The 20,916-nt window shown below is 43.1% G+C and overlaps 1 protein-coding gene across 1 annotated transcript in view; it reads right to left on the reverse strand.

Moving 5' to 3' along the window:
* The window catches only part of LOC141147921 (uncharacterized), an 80,068-nt gene that overhangs the window by 27,807 nt on the left and 31,345 nt on the right, over positions 1-20,916 (reverse strand). The window contains exons 4-5 of the mRNA XM_073635079.1: positions 10,619-10,894; positions 9,998-10,195 (exon numbers count right to left, since the gene is read on the reverse strand). Coding sequence (XP_073491180.1) covers positions 9,998-10,195; positions 10,619-10,894 — 474 coding nt within the window. The remainder of the gene's footprint in view (positions 1-9,997; positions 10,196-10,618; positions 10,895-20,916) is intronic.

A 20,916-nucleotide genomic window follows, 5' to 3' on the forward strand; every position in this document is an offset into this window, starting at 1 on the left:
AACAAATAATATTTGGAGAGGGGGAAAAAGTGGGGAAGATATTGGCCCACATTGTTAAATCAGATTCCCCCCCCTCGACGATTCCCGCCATTAGAACTAGGGATGGTGAGATTACATCCCAGTCAGATAAAATTAATGAAACGTTTAAAAAATATTATGAACAATTATATAAATCTCGGGGGCCTGCGGAGGGGGTGGAAATGGACAGCTTCTTTAGGAATATAGAGTTGCCCTCCCTCTCAGGGTTGGATTTCGAGGCATTGGAGTCTCTGATCACACTAGAAGATATTAAAATAGAAGTTAAGGAATTGGCCAATCAGAAATCCCCTGGTCCTGATGGTCTCCCTGTGGAGACTTATAAAAACTATGGGGAGATATTATTACCAGAGCTTCTCAGGGTGTTTGAATGGGCATATCAGGAGGGGAAATTACCTGAATCAATGACTGAGGCCACAATTATAATGCTGCCTAAGGAAGGGAAAGACCCCTTAGAACCCAGGTCTTATAGACCTATCTCTTTACTATGCTCAGATGCAAAAGTCTTGGCAAAGATTATTGCTACCAGGCTTCAAAAAATAATTCATAAGTTAGTCCACAGGGATCAAACAGGGTTTATTCCTCAAAGGTCAACAAGTGAGAATATAAGGGGGCTCTTTTTGAATCTACAAATCCCAATAGAAAATCCGGGCTCCAGAGCTGTCATGATGTTAGACGTGGTGAAGGCATTTGACAGCCTTGAATGGGGATTTATCTGGCATATATTGAAGGTATTTGGCTTCGGCCCTTTGTTTAGCAAATGGGTAAAAATTTTATACAACAACCCTAAAGCGAAGGTCAGAATCAATAATGTGCTCTCTAGTGAGATCCATCTGGAGAGAGGCACAAGACAGGGGTGTCCTTTATCACCCCTGATCTTTGCTTTGGCAATGGAACCAGTGGCCGCCGCTATAAGGCAAAATAGGTTTATGGAGGGTTTCCGGAGAAGGACTAGGGAGGAGAGGATCCCGTTATACGCAGATGATGTCCTCATTTTCCTGGGAGATACGGAGGGTTCACTTAGACAGGTGATGGGTGTCTTCTCAGACTTTGGAGGGATCTCTGGTCTCTCCATAAACTGGGAGAAATCTGTTTTGCTGCCAATAGACCCTATCAAGAAAGGCACTTTTCTGGAGGAAACCCCATTAAAGGTAGTGGATAAAACAAAATATCTACGAATTCACATAACAAAAGAACCGGATAATTTCCTAAATAATAATTTAGTCCCTCTGTTGGTGAAATTTAAAAAAAAGATTGACATATGGAGGGGACTTCCACTGTCAGTGGCCGGAAGGTGCAATCTGATCAAAATGCTGTGGTTGCCCCAGCTATTGTACATTTTGCACAATTCACCAGTATGGATTTATGGAAAATGGTTCCAAAAAATAGATATGCTATTTAGAGGTCTTATATGGAAAGGGGGGGCAATCCAGGATAAGCCTACAAACTCTACAGTTAGCAATGTGTGAGGGGGCATGGCGGTCCCACACCCACGTTGCTATTTTTTGGCAGCCCAGCTGCGACACCTGAGATCAGGTAGTGGCCCTACGGGTAATATTAACACGGGAATAATGATTGCAGGAGCACCTCATAAGCTGGTTTTGGAGGTACTGGAGCCAAACTCGTTTGCTTACAGGACCCCCACGGTTAAATTAATGATAAAAGTCTGGAACTCCATTAAGGGCCTGAAGGGTATGGAGGGAGTAGCGAGGTGTATCCCTCTTTGGGATAACAAGAACCTACAAGAGCTGACACGGATAGGGAAAATTAAGACATGGGAACTAAAGGGGATAGCTAAACTAGAACAATTATATAATGGTAATATATTAAAAACATTTGCCTCTCTAAAGGAGGAATTTGGTATTCCGAGTCAGTCATACTTTAACTACATACAAATCAGACATGCATTGCAGGCCCAATTTGGAGAACAAGGCCCGAGCTGGAGCCACTCTCCCATTCCCCAAAAAATAGAGAGTACTGAGGGATCAAGGGGGTTAATAGCAGAATTTTATCAACATATTTGTAAAAACAGCAGGGAGGGGCCAGACAAACTTAAGTGTAGAAGGGAAGGGGAAAGAGACCTGGGTACAATATCATATATCCAATGGAAAGAGATATTGGAGGGGGGTCACCAGGTTTCGGTCTCATCTGCCCAGAAATTCTCACACTTAATGCTTCTACATAGGGCATATTATACCCCTAAAAGACTATTTAAGTATGGGAGAAGGGTAGATGCTAACTGTCCCAGGTGTCAAAGCACAGGAGACTTGTTACATATGCTATGGAAATGCCCCAAGCTATTTCGCTACTGGTCGGAAGTAGTTGAGACTATAAATAAGATCTTTAATCTAAGTCTTAAAGCAGACCCGAAACTGTGTATTCTGGGGGTGGGGGGGGGAATTAGGTAGCAGGAGAGGTAAAATAAAGTGGTGCGGAGATGCCTCTATCAGGCAAGAAAGGTAATAGCCAAAAGATGGCAGGCTGAGAAACCCCCTTCGGTAGATGATTGGTATAGAACAGTGTCAGAAACAATAGGGAAAGAAAAGATAGTTTATGTAAGGGGAGGTAATATAAAGGAGTTTAAAAAAATCTGGAATCTCTGGTTTGCGAAGTTGGATCACCCTATGTAGAGTATTGAGATGTATTTTATACAAATATAAATAAAAATCATTTAAATTAAGAAAAAGAGTATCTGTGAGGGGTTGCAGTGTTGTGGCACCAGCACCAGTGCCTAAGGCCCAATTTTTCAGCCCCTGTTTAACAGGGGTGTGTAATTACATTTTTTGATGCAATACTTTGCAGCGGGGCTCGTTTCTGCGTTCCAACTAGAGTATCTGTGAGGGGTTGCAGTGTTGTGGCACCAGCACCAGTGCCTAAGGCCCATTTTTTCAGCCCCTGTTCAACAGGGGCATGTAATTACAATTCTTGATCTAACATTTCACAGCAGGGCCCGTTTCTGCACCCACCAAGAGCGAGTGAGGACTTGCAGTGTTGTGGCACTAGCACCACCACCACCAAAGGCCCAATTTTTCTGCCCCTGTTCAACAGGGGCATGTAATTACAGTTCTTGATCTGATATTTTACAGCAAGGCCCTGTGAGGGCTTACAGTGTTGTGGCCACAACAACACCTAAGGCCCAAATTTCTGCTGAGTATATAGGGCAGGACCCTACTTTCAAACATCTAACTTACAAACGACTCCTACTTGCAAACGGAAGGAGACAACAGGAAGTGAGATGAAATCTACCCCTAGGAAGGGAAATTCTCTCCTGTAAGAGTTAATATGGGAAAAATGTTTCTCCTTTCCACTGATGTTTTATCACCAATCCTTGTTTCACAAAAAAAAACAAATTTTCAAAAAACATTTGTCATTGGGACAAAAAATTAGGTGAAATCTCCTGAAGAGGAGCACAGACAGCAAAACAAATGTCACAGGGGTGATAACCCTTCCCTATGTTTTCCAAAAAGCTTAAAAAATATTTTTTGGCTGGAGCTAAACACGTTAAAAATGTACCAGTTCAAAATTACAAACAGATTCTACTTAACAACAAACCTACAGTCCCTGTCTTGTTTGCACCGCCTGTATACTGCTGTTCAGAGTATATAGGGCCTGGTGGCCCCACGCCTTTCCTTTTTTTAATTTAGGTGCAGGGTTCCCCTTAATATCCATACAAGACCCAAAGGGCCTGGTGATGGACTGGGGGGTACCCATGCTGTTTGTCTTAGCCCGGGTTCACACCTATGCGAATTAGATGTGCGTTTCCGCACATCTAATTCGCATAGCAGGAGAATGTGACTGGCTCCCTATGGAGCCGGTTCACATATCTCCGGGGCGGCTGCGGTGCACACTGCACAAAAACGCTGTGCGTCTTTGGCTGCGTTTCAGGGCCGAATTCAGGCATAGAATCGGCCCTGATTCGTCCCTGAAACGGTGAACAGGGACGCACAGCACTCCTGTGCGGTCCGCAGTGAATTATGGTGTGAATTATGGTGTGAACCCGGGCTCACTGATTTTCATCCATATTGCCAGGACCCGACATTACATTAAAGCTGCAAGCAGTTTTAAATGACTTTTTTTCCTTTAAAAATGACATTTTGTGCAGTGACTGTTCTAAGCACGGGAAACATGCGCCACTTTACAGGCATACTATAGACACCCACCAGGTACGATATTTAAAGGAATATTTCACTTTTTTTTAAACTTTAAGCATCATTAAAATTACTGCTCCCGAAAAAACGGCCGTTTTTTAAAGTTTTTTTGGCATTGATACATGTCCCCTGGGGCAGGACCCGGGTCCCCAAACCCTTTTTTAGGACAATACCATGCAAATTAGCCTTTAAAATTACCACTTTTGATTTTGAACGTTCAAGTCCCATAGATGTCAATGGGGTTCTAACGTTCTTGCAAATTTTCTGTCCATTCGCAGGTTCTGGTGCAAACCGAACCGAGGGGTGTTCGGCTCATCCCTACTCAGCAGGAAGGAGGGGCCAGAATCACAGAAGAGGGACCCGAGAAGAGAAGGATCTGGGCTGCTCTCTGCAAAACCACTGAACAGTGCAGGTAATTATAACATATTTATTATTTTTAACTAAAAAAAATGAGACTTTAGGCCTCATGCCCACGGGCGTTTTTACAGCCACTTTTTTAAGCGTTTTTTGCAGCTTAAAAACACCTCTACATGTTAGCCTATGGCCTCATGCCCACCATGGCGTTTTTGAGCTGTAAATGGCATAGCCGTTTTTAAGCTGCAAAAGAAAACCCAGGACCAGCACGTTCTGAGGTTCCAGCGCTAGAGCTGTAAAACGTCAGATGCCGACAAACGGTGTTAAACACGATTTAATGAGGCTTAACGCTGTGTTAAGCCTCATCCGGCGTTTCTGTCTCTATTCAAAATCAATGGTTCCCTATGGGAGCCCATTGATTTGAATAGAGGTCGCACTAGAAGTCGGATCAAGAGGAGAATCTTGAGGGGGGAACCCAGCGAAAATTTAAAAAACAATTTGCGTGAGGTTCACCCCTAAGACGATACCAGACCAAAGGGTCTGGTATGAATTTTAAGGGGAACCCCCACACCAAAAAAAATGACGTGGTGTGGGGGTTCCCCTTAAGATCCACACCAGACCAAAGGGTCTGGTATCGTCTTAGGGGGGAACCTCACGCAAATTTTTTTTCTAAATTTTCGCTCGGTTCCCCCCTCAAGATTCTCAGCACACAAGTCGCACCGCAAGTTGGATCCTCTTGATGCGACCTCTATTCAAATCAATGGGCTCCCATAGGGAACCATTGATTTTGAACAGAGACAGAAAAACGCGGCTGAAAGCCAGCGCGGAGTAACGTGCACTGAGTTCAATGCAAATCGCGTTTTTAATGTCGCTTTTTTCTGGCGTCTGTACTGTGTCCGTGTGCATGTTGCCTTAGTATCATTTTAAGCATTTTTCTAGAATTTCCAAACTCATTCTATACTCCAGGAGTAAAAATCAAATAGCATGTTATTAATAAAGGTATTAAGGTTTGAACATGCACTACAGACACAGATTTAGGCTTGGTTCACACTGCCGGAACACTGCCGGAACTTCACAAGTCACATGACAAGTCACATGACAAGTTGCACCCCATTAACTGCAATAGAACCGTTCTAATCGGTGTGACTCATGTTCCTGCATTAATTTGGGGTGACTTCATTGCGACTTGAATTGATTTCTGATAATGAAGTTGCAAGCAAGCCACGATGAAGTCATGCTGGATGTTGGCTGTCAAAGTTGTGCAACTTTAAAGCCGCATAGGTGGCACTTAGCTGTTGTGCTATAGAACATCTTTATAAATAAAACCAAGGCCTATGATGAAAGGTACACCATTCCTACTGTGAAACACAGAGGTGGATCGCTGATGTTTTGGGGATGTGTGAGCTACAAAGGCACAAGAAATTTGGTCAAAATTGATGGCAAGATGAATGCATTATGTTATCAAAAAATACTGGAGGAACATTTGCATTCATCAGCCAGGAAGCTGTGCATGGGACGTACTTTGACATTCCAACATAACAATGATCCAAAACACAAGGCCAAGTCGACCTGTCATTGGCTACAGCAGAATAAAGTGAAGGTTCTGGAGTGGCCATCTCAGTCTCCTGACCTCAATATCATGGAGCCACTCTGGGGAGATCTCAAACCTGCAGTTCATGCAAGACAGCGCAAGAATTTACAGGAACTGGAGGCTTTTTGCCAAGAGGAATGGGCAGCTTTACCATCTGAGAAGATAAAGAGCCTTATCCACAAATACCACAAAAAACTTCAAGCTGTCATTGATGTTAAAGGGGGCAATTCACGGTATTAAGAACTGGGGTATGTAAACTTTTGGTCAGGGTCATTTGGGTAGTTTCTGTTTTCATTATGATTTAAAAAGAGTAAACACAGTTGATTGATATTAAATGGCTTCAGCCAAACACTAACCATGAGTGAAAGAAAAGTTTTTGTGTTATCATTCATATTCTCTGAAAAATGCCCAAGAAATCATAAATTCTGCCAGGGTATGTAAACTTATGAGCACAACTGTATATAGTAGCAGATTTTTCTCCCACTATTATTATGACAGCTCCATTCTTCCATTGTCAAGATGATTAAAGCTGAGGGGTGCCGCCACCTGCCACATCCTTTAGCAACCAATATAACATTGTCCTGATATTCATTTTCTTTACAGGAATCCCTGGCCATGTAAACACAGTGGCTAGGATAGTCTGAAAAAAAAATGGTGCGAGGTTCCCCCCATAATTCATACCAGACCAACGATTTAAACAATTGTTTTGCTTTGGTACAAGTGGCGGCTGGTGCTCAAACTTTTGGGGGGTCAGCAAACAAACCTGGCCCCCCCACTTACACTACCCCCCAGGCGATCACTCGCACGAATCCCTCCCCAGGCACTTGAATGAGTGATCAGGAAGGTGGTGATCCATGGTCTTTAACTTATGCGGGGAGGTGCAGGGAGGCGGTTGAGGAGGAAAGAGCCGGGGCTGTTGCTTCTCCTCCCGGCCGAACAGGAATTTGGTCCTGAGACCCGACTGGCCGGGGGTCAAAGCAGGAAAACATTAGCAAATATTAATTTGCTTATGTCACACAAGAGGGTGGGCTCAGGGTTCAGCCAACCTTTTTTGAAGCCAATTAGAGCCTCTGACTCTAATCACATGCTTCTAAAAAAAACCCAAAAAAACATTGAAATCCATACGTCGGGCGCCGTGCATGGAGATTAGGGTTGGACACATGGATTAGGGGGGCAGCCCCTAATGTACGGACCACGGCTGTTTGGTACATGTCCTTTGGGGCAATGCCAGCTCCCTATTCCTGTTCCTGTTCCTATTCCTTGACTGTCCCATGATCTATTCAATGGGGCTGATTTACTAAAACCAGAGCGTGCAAAATTTGGTGCAGCTCTTCATAGAAATCAATCAGCTTCCAGTTTTTTTCTCAAAGCTTCTTGAAGTTGGAAGCTGATTGGCTACCATAAACAGCTGCATATGATTTTTGCAATCTCCATTTTTAGTAAATCAAGCCTTTTGTCTTTTTCCCATATGCAGATACTGACTTTCCTATTGCTCCTCACCATTCCACTCTTCCATTAAAAGAAAAGAAAAAAAAAACATGACTGCTAGGTATGGAAAGCATGTGAGTATTCCCAGAGGTGTAGCTTGAAGCTTGTGGGACCCAATGTAAAAGTTGACCTGGGCCCCATCGTGTCTACAAGACGGCACTCTCCTCCTCTTAACTCGCTGAGCTCAGTTACCATTCCATGCACACAGCACAGACACTTCCTCATCCTGGGCCGTTCTCACTCTGTGCTCCTTTCCATTCAGTAAATGTTTCACAGCTTCTCCTCAGCGAATGAGAACGGAGGGTTGTGGACTGTGGAAGGCAAAGTGGAAGCCCAGTACTGGAGCGTGGCTGTGGGGCCCTAGGGCAAATCAGACCTGGACTTTGTGAAGGAAATGATAATATGACAGGGAGGCTTCAGGGGCCCCCTGGAGCTAGGGGGGGTTGTGATTGTGACCCCTGCAACCCCTTCTGCTACGCCCATGAGTAGTCCCCTCCATCATGTGTGACAGTACTGGTATTTGGTGATTGGCCACTAAGTGCTGGGAGATGAGGACTTGCTTGTTTTTATGCGTTGTGCCTTGCCAGTTGAAGGATTGTTAAGGGAAGATGGATTGTGTGCTGTGGAAACTTCGGAGGCAGGATGTTGCCCCGTTGAACCTGCAGGAGCTGAGACACAATGTCTTGATGAACCTGGAGAAGCAGAGCTACATCGTCCTGTTGAACCTGTGGAAATTGGGACACATTGTCTTGATTAACCTAGTGCATACCTCCCAACTGTTCCTGATTTCGAGGGACTGTCCCGGATTGGGATCAATGTCCCTCTGTCCCTGCTTCCCCCTCATTTGTCCCTCATTTTGGTATGATCTATATACCTGTAGTTGTGTATAAAATGCACTTTTTATCTTTTAAAAAGTGTTTTCCAGCGCTAAACCTTTCACCCAAATTCTAAATTGCTGCATTTGTAAATTTTAAAAGTCAATATAAAGGAACAGTAGTGGTAAAAAAAAGCACTCGTGGGTTTAATTTTTTTTAAATTTTCCTTTAAGGGGGTGTGGCAGGGGACCTGTCCTATGCCTACATACGTTTGGTAATAGGTGTCCCTCATTCCCATCTTAAAATGTTGGGAGGTATGCTAGTGTATGCTAATGAAGCAGGAGCACATTGTCCTGTCCAACCTGCAACAGAAATAAAACATTGTCCTGTTGAGCCCATGGGGGCAGGGAAACATCCTGTTAAATCTGCAACACAGAGTTTATGTAAGTTGTACATTCTCATGGCTGTCTGAGAGAACATTTTAGCCTAAGGGGGGTCCAGGGGTGAACCAACCACTCCCCCTAGTACCGCACATGCTAACAAAGGGAAGTACTTAAGTAAGCTAATGCTCTCAAGTGCAAGGGCTGCAAAGGAGGCCTATACGGGGCCCTCCAGCAATGATTTCCAAGTGCAACCCCACTGGTTTTGGATCTCTCTCAGGATTATAATTTTGGATATAAGGTCTGGGAGTTCATATGAAGAACTTTAGCATTATTTGTTGTTTTTAATTATGTGAAAATAATAGGATTACTGTAAACTCATCTAAATGAGACTAAATTAATATACTAAGGTTATTGTTTAAATTACTTGAAATTGATATGATATGAACAGCGGTATACAGTTTATTGTAATATGATATATACAGTAGATGCGATGAAAGGCCACATGCATACTGTTTCAATTACGTTTTTTAAGGTTAATAATAAATACTTAGCTTATAATTATTAGCTGAATTACAGTTTTTTTTTTTGTTATGCCCCTAAACTTAAGGAAATCAATATGAATGCCAATATTGTGCCACCGAGCATTAATGTACCATGCAGTGGTTCTTGTAATGTTTCCAATCAATGTGGCAAAGGAGATATCCCCAGCCATCAACTCCACATTAGTATTTATATATCTATTAGATTGTCAGTTCTTCTGCGCAGGGCCCTCTTAAGCCTCTTGTATTTTATTGTATTGTAAGTTTATTGTCTCCCTTTTACATTGTAAAGTGCTGCATAAACTGTTGGCGTTATATAAATCCTGTATAATAATAATAATAATAATAATAATACAGCCAATAACCATATAAAATGTATGAGGACAGAGAGATAGCACCTGCACATCCAACTTCCCTCGATCATCTATGGACACTTCTACAGCATCGGTGGCACAGGATGTGACAATAGATCTGGAAAGAGGCACATCTACCTGTCTGCAGTCCGTCTTCTGTAAATGTGTCTTTTAAAAAGTAGAGTTGTTGGTAGTAAAAACTAACCAGGTACTCTATTAAAAAGTCAAGTTTTAAATAATTAAAGTAGTACTGAAATACAACTCAGATGAACAGAATGTGTGATTTGTACCTGTTATCATGGTTTCCAGTTGCTTCATCTTCGTCCCCACATTTGGTCTACGTGGATCAGTGTTTTTTTCTTCTTGGGAGAACAGAAAAAGATCCCGGGCCCATTTCTTAATACTGTGCTGCTCCTTCAGGATCTGATCTTTCACCTGATCTGTGCTTTCCTCCAGATCATCAATCACCACAATCACATTGTCCCTCCCTGTAGATGGGATAGAAGTCATTGGTCGAAACTGGTCAAATTCTAGAAACACAAACCAGCTGCATTGGCACAAGATTTCTTCTAGTTTTTATAAACCCGCCCCATTAGTTGGGACTTCTTTACCCGAGGCCATCATTTTTTTTCTTTGGATGCTCACAACTCCTTCAACTTTCCTGAACTCTGTTGGTCTGTCAGCTTAATATTTATATTACTAATATTTCAGTTTACAGTCAAAAAAATTGCATTATACAATATATATTTAAAGGAGATTGCCACAATGTTTACTCTGTGTATCATGGATGTATTTTTTTGTAAATGACTAATGTAATAATTTAGTTTGACTTTTTTGGGTAAAAGAATGAAAGAAGATAAAACTCTAAAAGCACTTGCGCTTATTAATTCGCATAATACTGTATCTCTTACCAAGTTTTTCATGAAGATGTTTCAGCTCCTCATCATACAGAGAACTTGTTACATTGGTCACATTGATAGTTTCACTGTTCTTCGTATGATATAATATACCGAATGTGCACTGAGACACATTACTTCTGAACTTCTTGACTTCATAGTTCGCTATAGAATATGGTGTGGCACTCAGAACCCAATCATTGAAATGCATTGATGTGAGCAACTTCACCAACCAGAAGAATTCTCTTTTATCCGATCTGGAGAAGATTCCAATTTTATCTTTTTTCCACACTATGTACAAATGAAAAAAAATGAAAGCATGTTAATATCTGACTGCTATCAGTAAATATATGAGCTGATGTCCTCCTGCTCTAGCAGCCCTCTGCATGTCCACAAACACTATCATCTTCCCCATGACAAAAAAAGGGGTGTTTGAGTATGAAGGTGAGTGAATCTGCCCAGATGTGATTTGAAGCCAGTTTTGCAACACATTAAAATTCTGAAAATCTGAACTTGAGCCCTATTGAAGTCTATAACCACTTCCTGACCAGAGCACTTTTTACAATTTGGCACTGCGTTGCTTTAACTGGTAATTGCACGGTCGTGCAACGCTGTAGCCAAAGGAAAGGAGACATTTCGCTGTTCCTGCTTACTAGGAACAAACAACATGTCTCCTCTCCTCTGACAGCACAGGGATTTGTGTGTAAATCCCTGTGCTGGTGCTCGTACACGCGATCGTGCGTGGCTGGCGGCGATCACGACCGCCGGCCATGCACATTGGGTCCCCCGCCTGTGTAGCAGGCACGCACGCTCTCTGGCGGCTCTTAAAGGAACCCTGTGCCTGTACGGGGTTTTGTGCAGGGGAGCCATTGTGCCGCAGTATAGTAAGTGAGCCAGTTGGGAACTGGATAATGGGGGAGAAAAGTGAATACTGATATTCAATATGTTTCTTTTGTGGGGCTAATAAACAAGATATTGGCAAACAAGAGATACCCCAGATAGCAAGGATAACTTGTCTCAAATTTGTGGCAGTGTGGAATTGTAAGTCTTGTTAAAGTGGTTGTAAACCCTTACAGACTACTTTTACCTACAGAAAAGCTTATATTAAGGCTTGCCTGTAGGTACTGGAAATATCTCCTAAACCTGCACGGTTTAGGAGATATTTACCATATACACTTGTGCCGACATCATCCGCGTATGCGCACTGAAGAAAGGGCATGATCATGCCATTTCTAAAGGGCCCGTGCCGTGACTGCCAGCGCCCGTCTGCATGCGTGGGAGTGACGTCACACGACTGCGGCCAGTCACCGAACCGGAGTCCAGCATGGACATCGGGGACATTACAGACTTTGTTTGCAGGTAAGTACAACATAATGGGCTAGTATGCGATGCACACTAGCCCATTATGCTTTTACTTTGCAGGGGAAAAAAGAAGAAATAAAACCCATCAGAGTTTACTTCCTCTTTAACTTGCTACACATTTTCACTGGTAAGCTGTACACTTGCAGAGTGCTTAAAGCAGTTCTAGTTGACACTTCTCCAATTTGTAGCAAATTTGTGTGGAAAATCTCTAGCAAGAGCAAAGTTGCAGTGGTGAGTCTATAGCAAGAGCTCTGCAAGTCACAGTGCCCCCTGTGGTGGGATGACTATTGGACTACAAAACTAAACCAGAACTTACACCAGACCTGCAAAATCAGGCAATATTAATTAAAGCAGTCAAATGTTTAAAGCTCAACAATACCCATAGCAGTGCTCCAATTATCTCAGATCAGGAGCTTGTCCTATTTTTTTCACTGGCTAGGGTGAGATCTGAGAGTGTCACACTATAAAAGAAAAATCTGGTGGGACTTGTGAAGAAAGTGATAATAAATACTAAAGCGCTGATGTGGTTTTAAAACTGGAGCATGAAAAATATAAATGTGAAACCGATAAACTTATACAATAAACAATAAATTTATAAATACATAAAACTAGTGTGCTATTATCAATCTGTAATTAAGCACAGTACCACCTGCTACTCATGAAAAAAAAAAAACTGTGACAATATGGGAGGAAGAGCCAGTGACGCCAGCCTAGGGTGTACAATACACGGAGGGGCTGTGAGGAGGAGTGAGCCTGACTGTTACTAACACGCTTGTATGGCCTGGGCACATGTGAGTGTATCTATTTAGCTTACCTAGCCCAGTTGCTCTCAGCAATATTGTGCTATTTTGTGTTTCTTTTCTCTGAGAACCTGGATCCATGATCAAAGAATTGTTTTATATCGAGGAGTAAAAACAAGGAAAAGGGGTCACAGTAGCCTGATTGATTTCACCAGAGATTGGAGTCAGCTTGATTGGCAGACGTATGCAAGGTTCCCATAGACTTTTTTATGCCTACATATTTGCACAGGAGATTATAAATACTGGTTTTCTAGCATTCGGCATAGAAGATTCACATTGCATTGTAATATTTTTTGCTATTTATTTTTATTTATTCGAGTGGCAGTTTGACACACTATTTCACATATTGTCACTGTTTTTTTCTCATGAGTAACAGGTGGTACTGTGCTTCATTACAGATTGATAATAGCGCACCACTTTTATTTATTTATATACTTGTGAAGAAAGCCCAGCATCCTCTACATAGGTCATGGGCTGCCATTCTCCAAATAAGGACCGGTGAAAAAATAAAAGACAAGCCTATAAGGAGAGGCGGAGGTGCTGACACATGCTAAACATTGATAATGTGACCTCTTTCTCCTCTTCCACCTGTTCCTCCCTCCACTAATACTCTTATTTCTTCTTTAGCTCTTCCACCTCCACCTCCTTCTATGTAAAGAGGCTCTGGGGAGCGGGATATCTTCACTCCACCAGTAACTTATCATCTAGGATCTCTGAACCATTTTGGCCCCTTTTTAAGAGGTAACTCTGAAGTGTGAGGGTTGACCCGTTGTCACAAGTGTAGGCCCAACCCTGGAAACATCTGCTTTCCATGAGGATGGAGTCTAATGCCGCGTTCACACGGTCGGACTTTTTGGGTACAAAAGTCAGACAGCCCGTCCGACAGACTTTCGACTGACTTTTGGCAGACTTGCGGCAGACTTGCGGCAGACTTTCTAACGAACGGACTTGCCTATATACGATCACACAAAAGTCCGACGGATTCGTACATGATGACGTACACCGGACTAAAATAAGGAAGTTGATAGCCAGTAGCCAATAGCTGTCCTAGCATGGGTTTTTGTCCGTCGAACTAGCATACAGACGAGCGGCTTTCTGGGTCCGGTGGAGTTACGACGTAAAGATTTGAAGCATGTTCCAAATCTAAAGTCTGTCAGATTTGTGGCTGGAAAAGTCCATTGAAAGTCCGGGGAAGCCCACACACGATCGGATTGTCAGCCGGCTTTGGTCCGTCGGCGTCCGTCTGAGTTTTGTAGACGAAAAGTCCGACCGTGTGTACGCGGCATAAGGGATAGCTGGTGTTACTCCAGGGAACCCCCCACAGGAATTTGAACTTGGGATATTTGGGAGTGGCTGCAGGCTACTCCCAAGTCACCCAACAGGTACTTATGGATGCACAGGTGGACATGTGCCTTTAGAGCAGACAGAGCAGGCCAATCATAACTGAGCCAACTGGTATCAGACTGGAGCCGACTGGTAGAGACTTTAGCAGGCTTCTGGTGACTGTAGCAAACTTTGAAGCTGGATTCACATTTGCACTTATTTTCATTCCCACTTACTTTTTTGTGAATTTTTCACAAATTAAAGTGTGTTGCACATACGGAAGCCCATTCACTATGCCCGACAAACATCCCAAAGAAGCTGTACTTTTTTTGGAGCGAAGCGCGTTGCATTTTATTTACAACGCGCTTGGTGCATTTGAAGTACATTTGTCATGCGTCAAAACACATGGCAAATGTGCACAGGGTATCCGCACTTGGGGTGTCTTTAACCAGTTCCCAACCAGCCGCCACAGTTACACTGCGGCAGGATGGCTCCCCTGTGTGAGCCGTTGTAGCTTTACATTGGCTCTTTAATACGCTCTAGCAGGCACGCCCGCAGCATGTCCCCAGAGCCGATGCGTGTGCCCAGTAGGCACGAGGACCGCCGGGCACCCGCGATCACTCATGACAGAGCGTGAACCGGGATGTGTGTGTGTAAAGACAAGCCTATAAGGAGAGGCGGAGGTGCTGACACATGCTAAACATTGATAATGTGACCTCTTTCTCCTCTTCCACCTGTTCCTCCCTCCACTAATACTCTTATTTCTTCTTTAGCTCTTCCACCTCCACCTCCTTCTATGTAAAGAGGCTCTGGGGAGCGGGATATCTTCACTCCACCAGTAACTTATCATCTAGGATCTCTGAACCATTTTGGCCCCTTTTTAAGAGGTAACTCTGAAGTGTGAGGGTTGACCCGTTGTCACAAGTGTAGGCCCAACCCTGGAAACATCTGCTTTCCATGAGGATGGAGTCTAATGCCGCGTTCACACGGTCGGACTTTTTGGGTACAAAAGTCAGACAGCCCGTCCGACAGACTTTCGACTGACTTTTGGCAGACTTGCGGCAGACTTGCGGCAGACTTTCTAACGAACGGACTTGCCTATATACGATCACACAAAAGTCCGACGGATTCGTACATGATGACGTACACCGGACTAAAATAAGGAAGTTGATAGCCAGTAGCCAATAGCTGTCCTAGCATGGGTTTTTGTCCGTCGAACTAGCATACAGACGAGCGGCTTTCTGGGTCCGGTGGAGTTACGACGTAAAGATTTGAAGCATGTTCCAAATCTAAAGTCTGTCAGATTTGTGGCTGGAAAAGTCCATTGAAAGTCCGGGGAAGCCCACACACGATCGGATTGTCAGCCGGCTTTGGTCCGTCGGCGTCCGTCTGAGTTTTGTAGACGAAAAGTCCGACCGTGTGTACGCGGCATAAGGGATAGCTGGTGTTACTCCAGGGAACCCCCCACAGGAATTTGAACTTGGGATATTTGGGAGTGGCTGCAGGCTACTCCCAAGTCACCCAACAGGTACTTATGGATGCACAGGTGGACATGTGCCTTTAGAGCAGACAGAGCAGGCCAATCATAACTGAGCCAACTGGTATCAGACTGGAGCCGACTGGTAGAGACTTTAGCAGGCTTCTGGTGACTGTAGCAAACTTTGAAGCTGGATTCACATTTGCACTTATTTTCATTCCCACTTACTTTTTTGTGAATTTTTCACAAATTAAAGTGTGTTGCACATACGGAAGCCCATTCACTATGCCCGACAAACATCCCAAAGAAGCTGTACTTTTTTTGGAGCGAAGCGCGTTGCATTTTATTTACAACGCGCTTGGTGCATTTGAAGTACATTTGTCATGCGTCAAAACACATGGCAAATGTGCACAGGGTATCCGCACTTGGGGTGTCTTTAACCAGTTCCCAACCAGCCGCCACAGTTACACTGCGGCAGGATGGCTCCCCTGTGTGAGCCGTTGTAGCTTTACATTGGCTCTTTAATACGCTCTAGCAGGCACGCCCGCAGCATGTCCCCAGAGCCGATGCGTGTGCCCAGTAGGCACGAGGACCGCCGGGCACCCGCGATCACTCATGACAGAGCGTGAACCGGGATGTGTGTGTGTAAACACACACATCCCGGTTCTGTCAGGGTAGAGGAGACAGATTGTGTGTTCCTACTAAGTAGGAACAACGATCTGTCTCCTCCTCTAGTCAGCCACATTCCCCCCACAGTTAGAACACACACTAGGGAACACAGTTAACCCCTTGATCGCCCCCTAGTGTTAACCCCTTTTCTGCCAGTAACATTTATACAGTAATCAGTGGCTATTTTTAGCTCTGATCGCTGTATAAATGTCAATGGTCCCAAAAAAGTGTCAAAAGTGTCCGATCTGTCCTCCATAATGTCTCAGTCATGATAAAAATCGCAGACCTCTGCCATTACTATTAAAAAAATAAATAATAATAAAAATGCCATAAATCCATGCCCTATTATGTAGACGCTATTACTTTTGCGCAAATCGACCAATATACGCTTATTGCAATTTTTTTACCAAAAATATGTAGAAGAATACATATCGGCCTAAACCGAGGAAGAAATGTTTTATTTATTTTTTATTTGGGGGATATTTATTATAGCAAAAAGTAAAAAAAAATATATGTATTTTTTTCAAAATTGTCACTCTTTTTATGTTTATAGCGCAAAAAATAAAAACCGCAGAGGTGATCAAATATCACCAAAAAAAAGCTCTATTTGTGGAAAAAAAAGGACGTCCATTATGTTTGGGTACAACATTGCACGACCGCGCAATTGTCAGTGAAAAAAAAATGCAGTGCCGTATCGCAAAAAATGGCCCGGTCATTAAGGGGCCAAATCTTTCAGGGCTGAAGTAGTTAACATTCAATGGCAATGCAAGTGCAATGCACATTTGCAGCTTCTTTCCAAAACATGCGCACATTTTCTGTGCAGTTTGCCACACAATTGAAAATGTGGAGATGTGAACAGTGCCTTAGAGACTAAAACAGACCGGTAGAGACTGTGGCAGACTGAAGTGGACTGTAGAGAACTTGGAACACTGTAGCAGGCTGGGTAGACTATGACAGACTGGATAGACTGTATTGGACTTGGTAAACTAGAGCAAACGGGGTAGATCATAGCCGACTGGGGGAGTTCGGGAGCATCGACAGTGCACAAGCAGAGAAAATGTCTGGAGACTGCATCTTGGTCATGTGATGCATCATGTCACAAAGAAACTAACCAGTTCCGGATCGCCCACCGCACATTTACTATGGCAGGGCGGCCTGTCTGTGCGAAACAACGTACATGTACATTGGGGCTTCTTCCTGGTCTGGGGTGCACGCGCCACCAACGACCCACTCCCGCTGTGATTGGACCCGATGATCGTTGACAGGAGAGGCAGAACAGCGGATTTCACTCTTCCTCCAGTTAAGCCATCACCCACACAGTTAGAAATCATCCCCTAGGAGCACACTTAACCCTTTCATTGCCCCTGATGTTAACCTCTTCCCTGCCAGTGTCATTAGTACAGTGACAGTGCATATTTTTAGCACTAATCATTGTATTGGTGACACTGGTTCCCAAAAAGTGTCACTTAGTGTGCAATTTGTCCACCGCAATGTCACAGTTCTGCAAAAATTTTGCTGATCACCACCGTTACTAGTAAAAATAATTTTAAAAATGCAATAAAAATATCCCATAGTTTGTAGAAGCTATAACTTTTGCTTAAACCAATCAATATATGTTTATTGGATTTTTTTAGCTGAATACATATTGACCTAAATTGATGAGTAAATTAGATTTTTTTATTGGATATGTTTTATAGCAGAAAGTAAAAAAATATTGTTTATTTATTTATTTTTCAAATTTGTTTTTTTGTTTATAGCGCAAAAAATTAAAACTGCAGAGGTGATCAAATACCACCAAAAGAAAGCTCTATTTGTGGGAAAAAAAGGACAAACCTTTTATTTAGGGTACAATGTCGCATGACCATTCAACTGTCAGTTAAAGCAACGCAGTGCCGTATTGAAAAAAATGGTCTGGTCATGAAGGGGTCACAAAGAAAATTAATTACTCCCATATTTAGCACAAATGTTCTGACCTGGGCAACCCCATAACATATTTTCAACCACCATCACTTTTTCTGTTATTTTCATTGTGCACATATTTACAATTTTTTAAACATTATATTTTTTTTTTTGTAACACCATCCCTGCCATGTCAAGCAAACATGGGCAGGGACAGCAATTTAAATATTTAAAAAATTCACAACTTACATTTGTGTTCTGTTTGTGGGAGCATGCAGAGGAAAGCAACCCCTGTAGTCTTTTCCCTGGAGGAAACCATGCTGTGTTCATGGTGAAGAACTGGTGAAAACAGCCCCCTTCCTCCAGTTTATGGCCCGAGGGGGGTCCCATATTAACATATGTTTTCCCTCATTTTATATAACTGAACTCGTATTACTTTTCTCCTGTTTTGTGCCCCCCTTCTCCTTTGTATTTGTTCAAAATCTCAATAAAGACTATTTGAAATTAACATATTCTTTCCCTTCATCAATTTTTTTTTATGAATTTTGATTTTTGTTATAAAATATTTACAGATTAACTTTTAGAACGTAAATGCTATTAATTTTAATTTAATTTTTTCTACTCATACAGTCAAGAAAAACAAACACAGGTAAGGACAGCAATGCAGAATGGGGAAAAATATTGTCAGCTGGGTAGTATGTAACAAAAGGAACCCAAATATAATATGTGGGGACCACCACATTTGGTTGGAAACTCATTTGAATTCCTATTCAGTCCTTGTCGAGATGATTAAGGCTTAGCATAGGGAGAAAAACATTCAGGCCTTGTTTACCTTGTCCTATGAGCCTTTCTCCAGGGTCAAGAGGGGAAGGACAGGCAACAGCAAAAATTAGGTATACAATTCACCAACTCTAAACTGCCCATCTTTCCCCAGAATGAAGTCTTGAAGCCCCCTAATAAAATCAATCAATGATGGGGCACTATCCCTCCCTTTGAAATCAATCATGGGGCGTTTTTTACTCTCTCTGACATTGGGTAATTTTTTACTCCCACTGGCCACAGTCCAGCCCCCTGAAGGTCTAAAGGACAGTAAACTGGCCATTTGTTGGGAAAGCTTGGAGACCCCTGGACTAGACTGTAAATATTTAAAGTGGTCATAAAGGTATTTAGTCATTAGTGGTCATTAGTTTGCTTCTTCTGGTCCTTCCTTTTTTTTTTTTTTTTCTCTTTCTTTCTTTTTTTTTTTTAAATATGCTCAGTAAAAGATAAGATCCAACTGATCCCGGGCCTTAGTCCGTTTACAGTTGGGTATATGGGTACAGGGAATCTAGGGTATGTTGGTAAAGAAATGTAATAAAGTCTCAAGTTATGATTTTATAAATGGAAATGAGGAAATGCATATACCACAATGATGTGAATTTGAGAAGGCGACAATCAAGCTGATTTAGCCCTCTAACATTTTTAGCTGATGTGGGAAAAAAAAAAAAAAAAGAGGAAGGAAAAGGAAAAAAAATAAGTGGTCATAAAGATAAAAAAAAAACCTTCTGTGTGTAGCACCCCCCCCCCACCCAGCTTCCCCAATGCTTACCTAAGCCCCATTTTGATCCAGTGATGTGCATGGGAGCAGCGTCTCTCTCTCTCGAGTCTCTCCCTCCTCATTGGCTGGGATACAGTAGCAGGGGCCATTGGCTCACAACCAATCACAGCCAGTGAGGAGGGAGAGAGAGGCAGGGCCAATCAGTGCTCTGCCTTATGGACACTCAGAGCAGGGCTCAGGAGCGAGCATGCACGAGTGCCCCTACAGAAAGTGGCTTGCTATGGGGGCACTCAGCAAGGGGGAGGGGCCAGGAGCGCCGGCGGAGGACCTAAGAAGAAGAGGATAGGGGCTGCTCTGTGCAAAACCACAGCACAGAGCATGTGAATATAACATGTTTATTATATAAAAAAAAGACCCTTTTATTTCACTTTAAACTGTGTTACCATTAGCAAAGTCTGCCAAGTCATGTCTCAAAACAGGCGGTTTACTGATAAGTGGAAATCCCACTGAATTTTAATCAACCAAGCACTGTCTGTGTATGACCGCCTGAAATGGCTACAGACTCTTCTGGCCTGCTTTAGCAGATCTTCCAAAGCTGGGTACCTGTTTAAGAAATGCTACACCATGAAATTGAGGACATGTGCCAGGCATGGCACATGTGTAAACTTTCCCTGTCTAAGAGCAGACAGGAGGTTAGTGCCGTTATCACACACCACCATTCCTGGTTCAAGCTTCCATGGCATGAACCATCTCTGGGCCTGACCCTGCAGAGCTGAAATAATCTCTGCTTCAGTGTGACTCTTGTCCCCTGGCATCTTTTAGCCTGACTCATTAAATAGCTCCTTGAAGACTTAGGGGGTACTGGTGGTTCATAGGAAAATTCAGCAAAAGAGGGCATGTAGGAGAAATAGGAGCAGGATTAGCAGGAGGGGGAGCTGACAAATCTCACATCATCACCACCAGCTGTATCAAGACATAGTGGCAAAACAAGCTCCAACACTGAGCCCTGTCCAGCATCCTTTCAAATTTGCAAACAGAGTTACCCAGTGTGCTGTGATCGAAATATACCATCCCTGACCATGATTGCAGGACCACGTTTCAGCAGTAACGTGGACCTTGAGGCTGACTGCCTTGATCAACAATGTCACCACATTTCCTTCCACATGTTGGTACAGAGATGGCCTTATATGCAAAGAAATAGTGACTGGGAGCCTACCATTGTGGTACAGCACATTCTGCAAATTCA

This window comes from Aquarana catesbeiana, linkage group LG06, assembly GCF_042186555.1.
Source record: "Aquarana catesbeiana isolate 2022-GZ linkage group LG06, ASM4218655v1, whole genome shotgun sequence".
In the NCBI taxonomy this organism is placed as follows: Eukaryota; Metazoa; Chordata; class Amphibia; order Anura; family Ranidae; genus Aquarana; species Aquarana catesbeiana.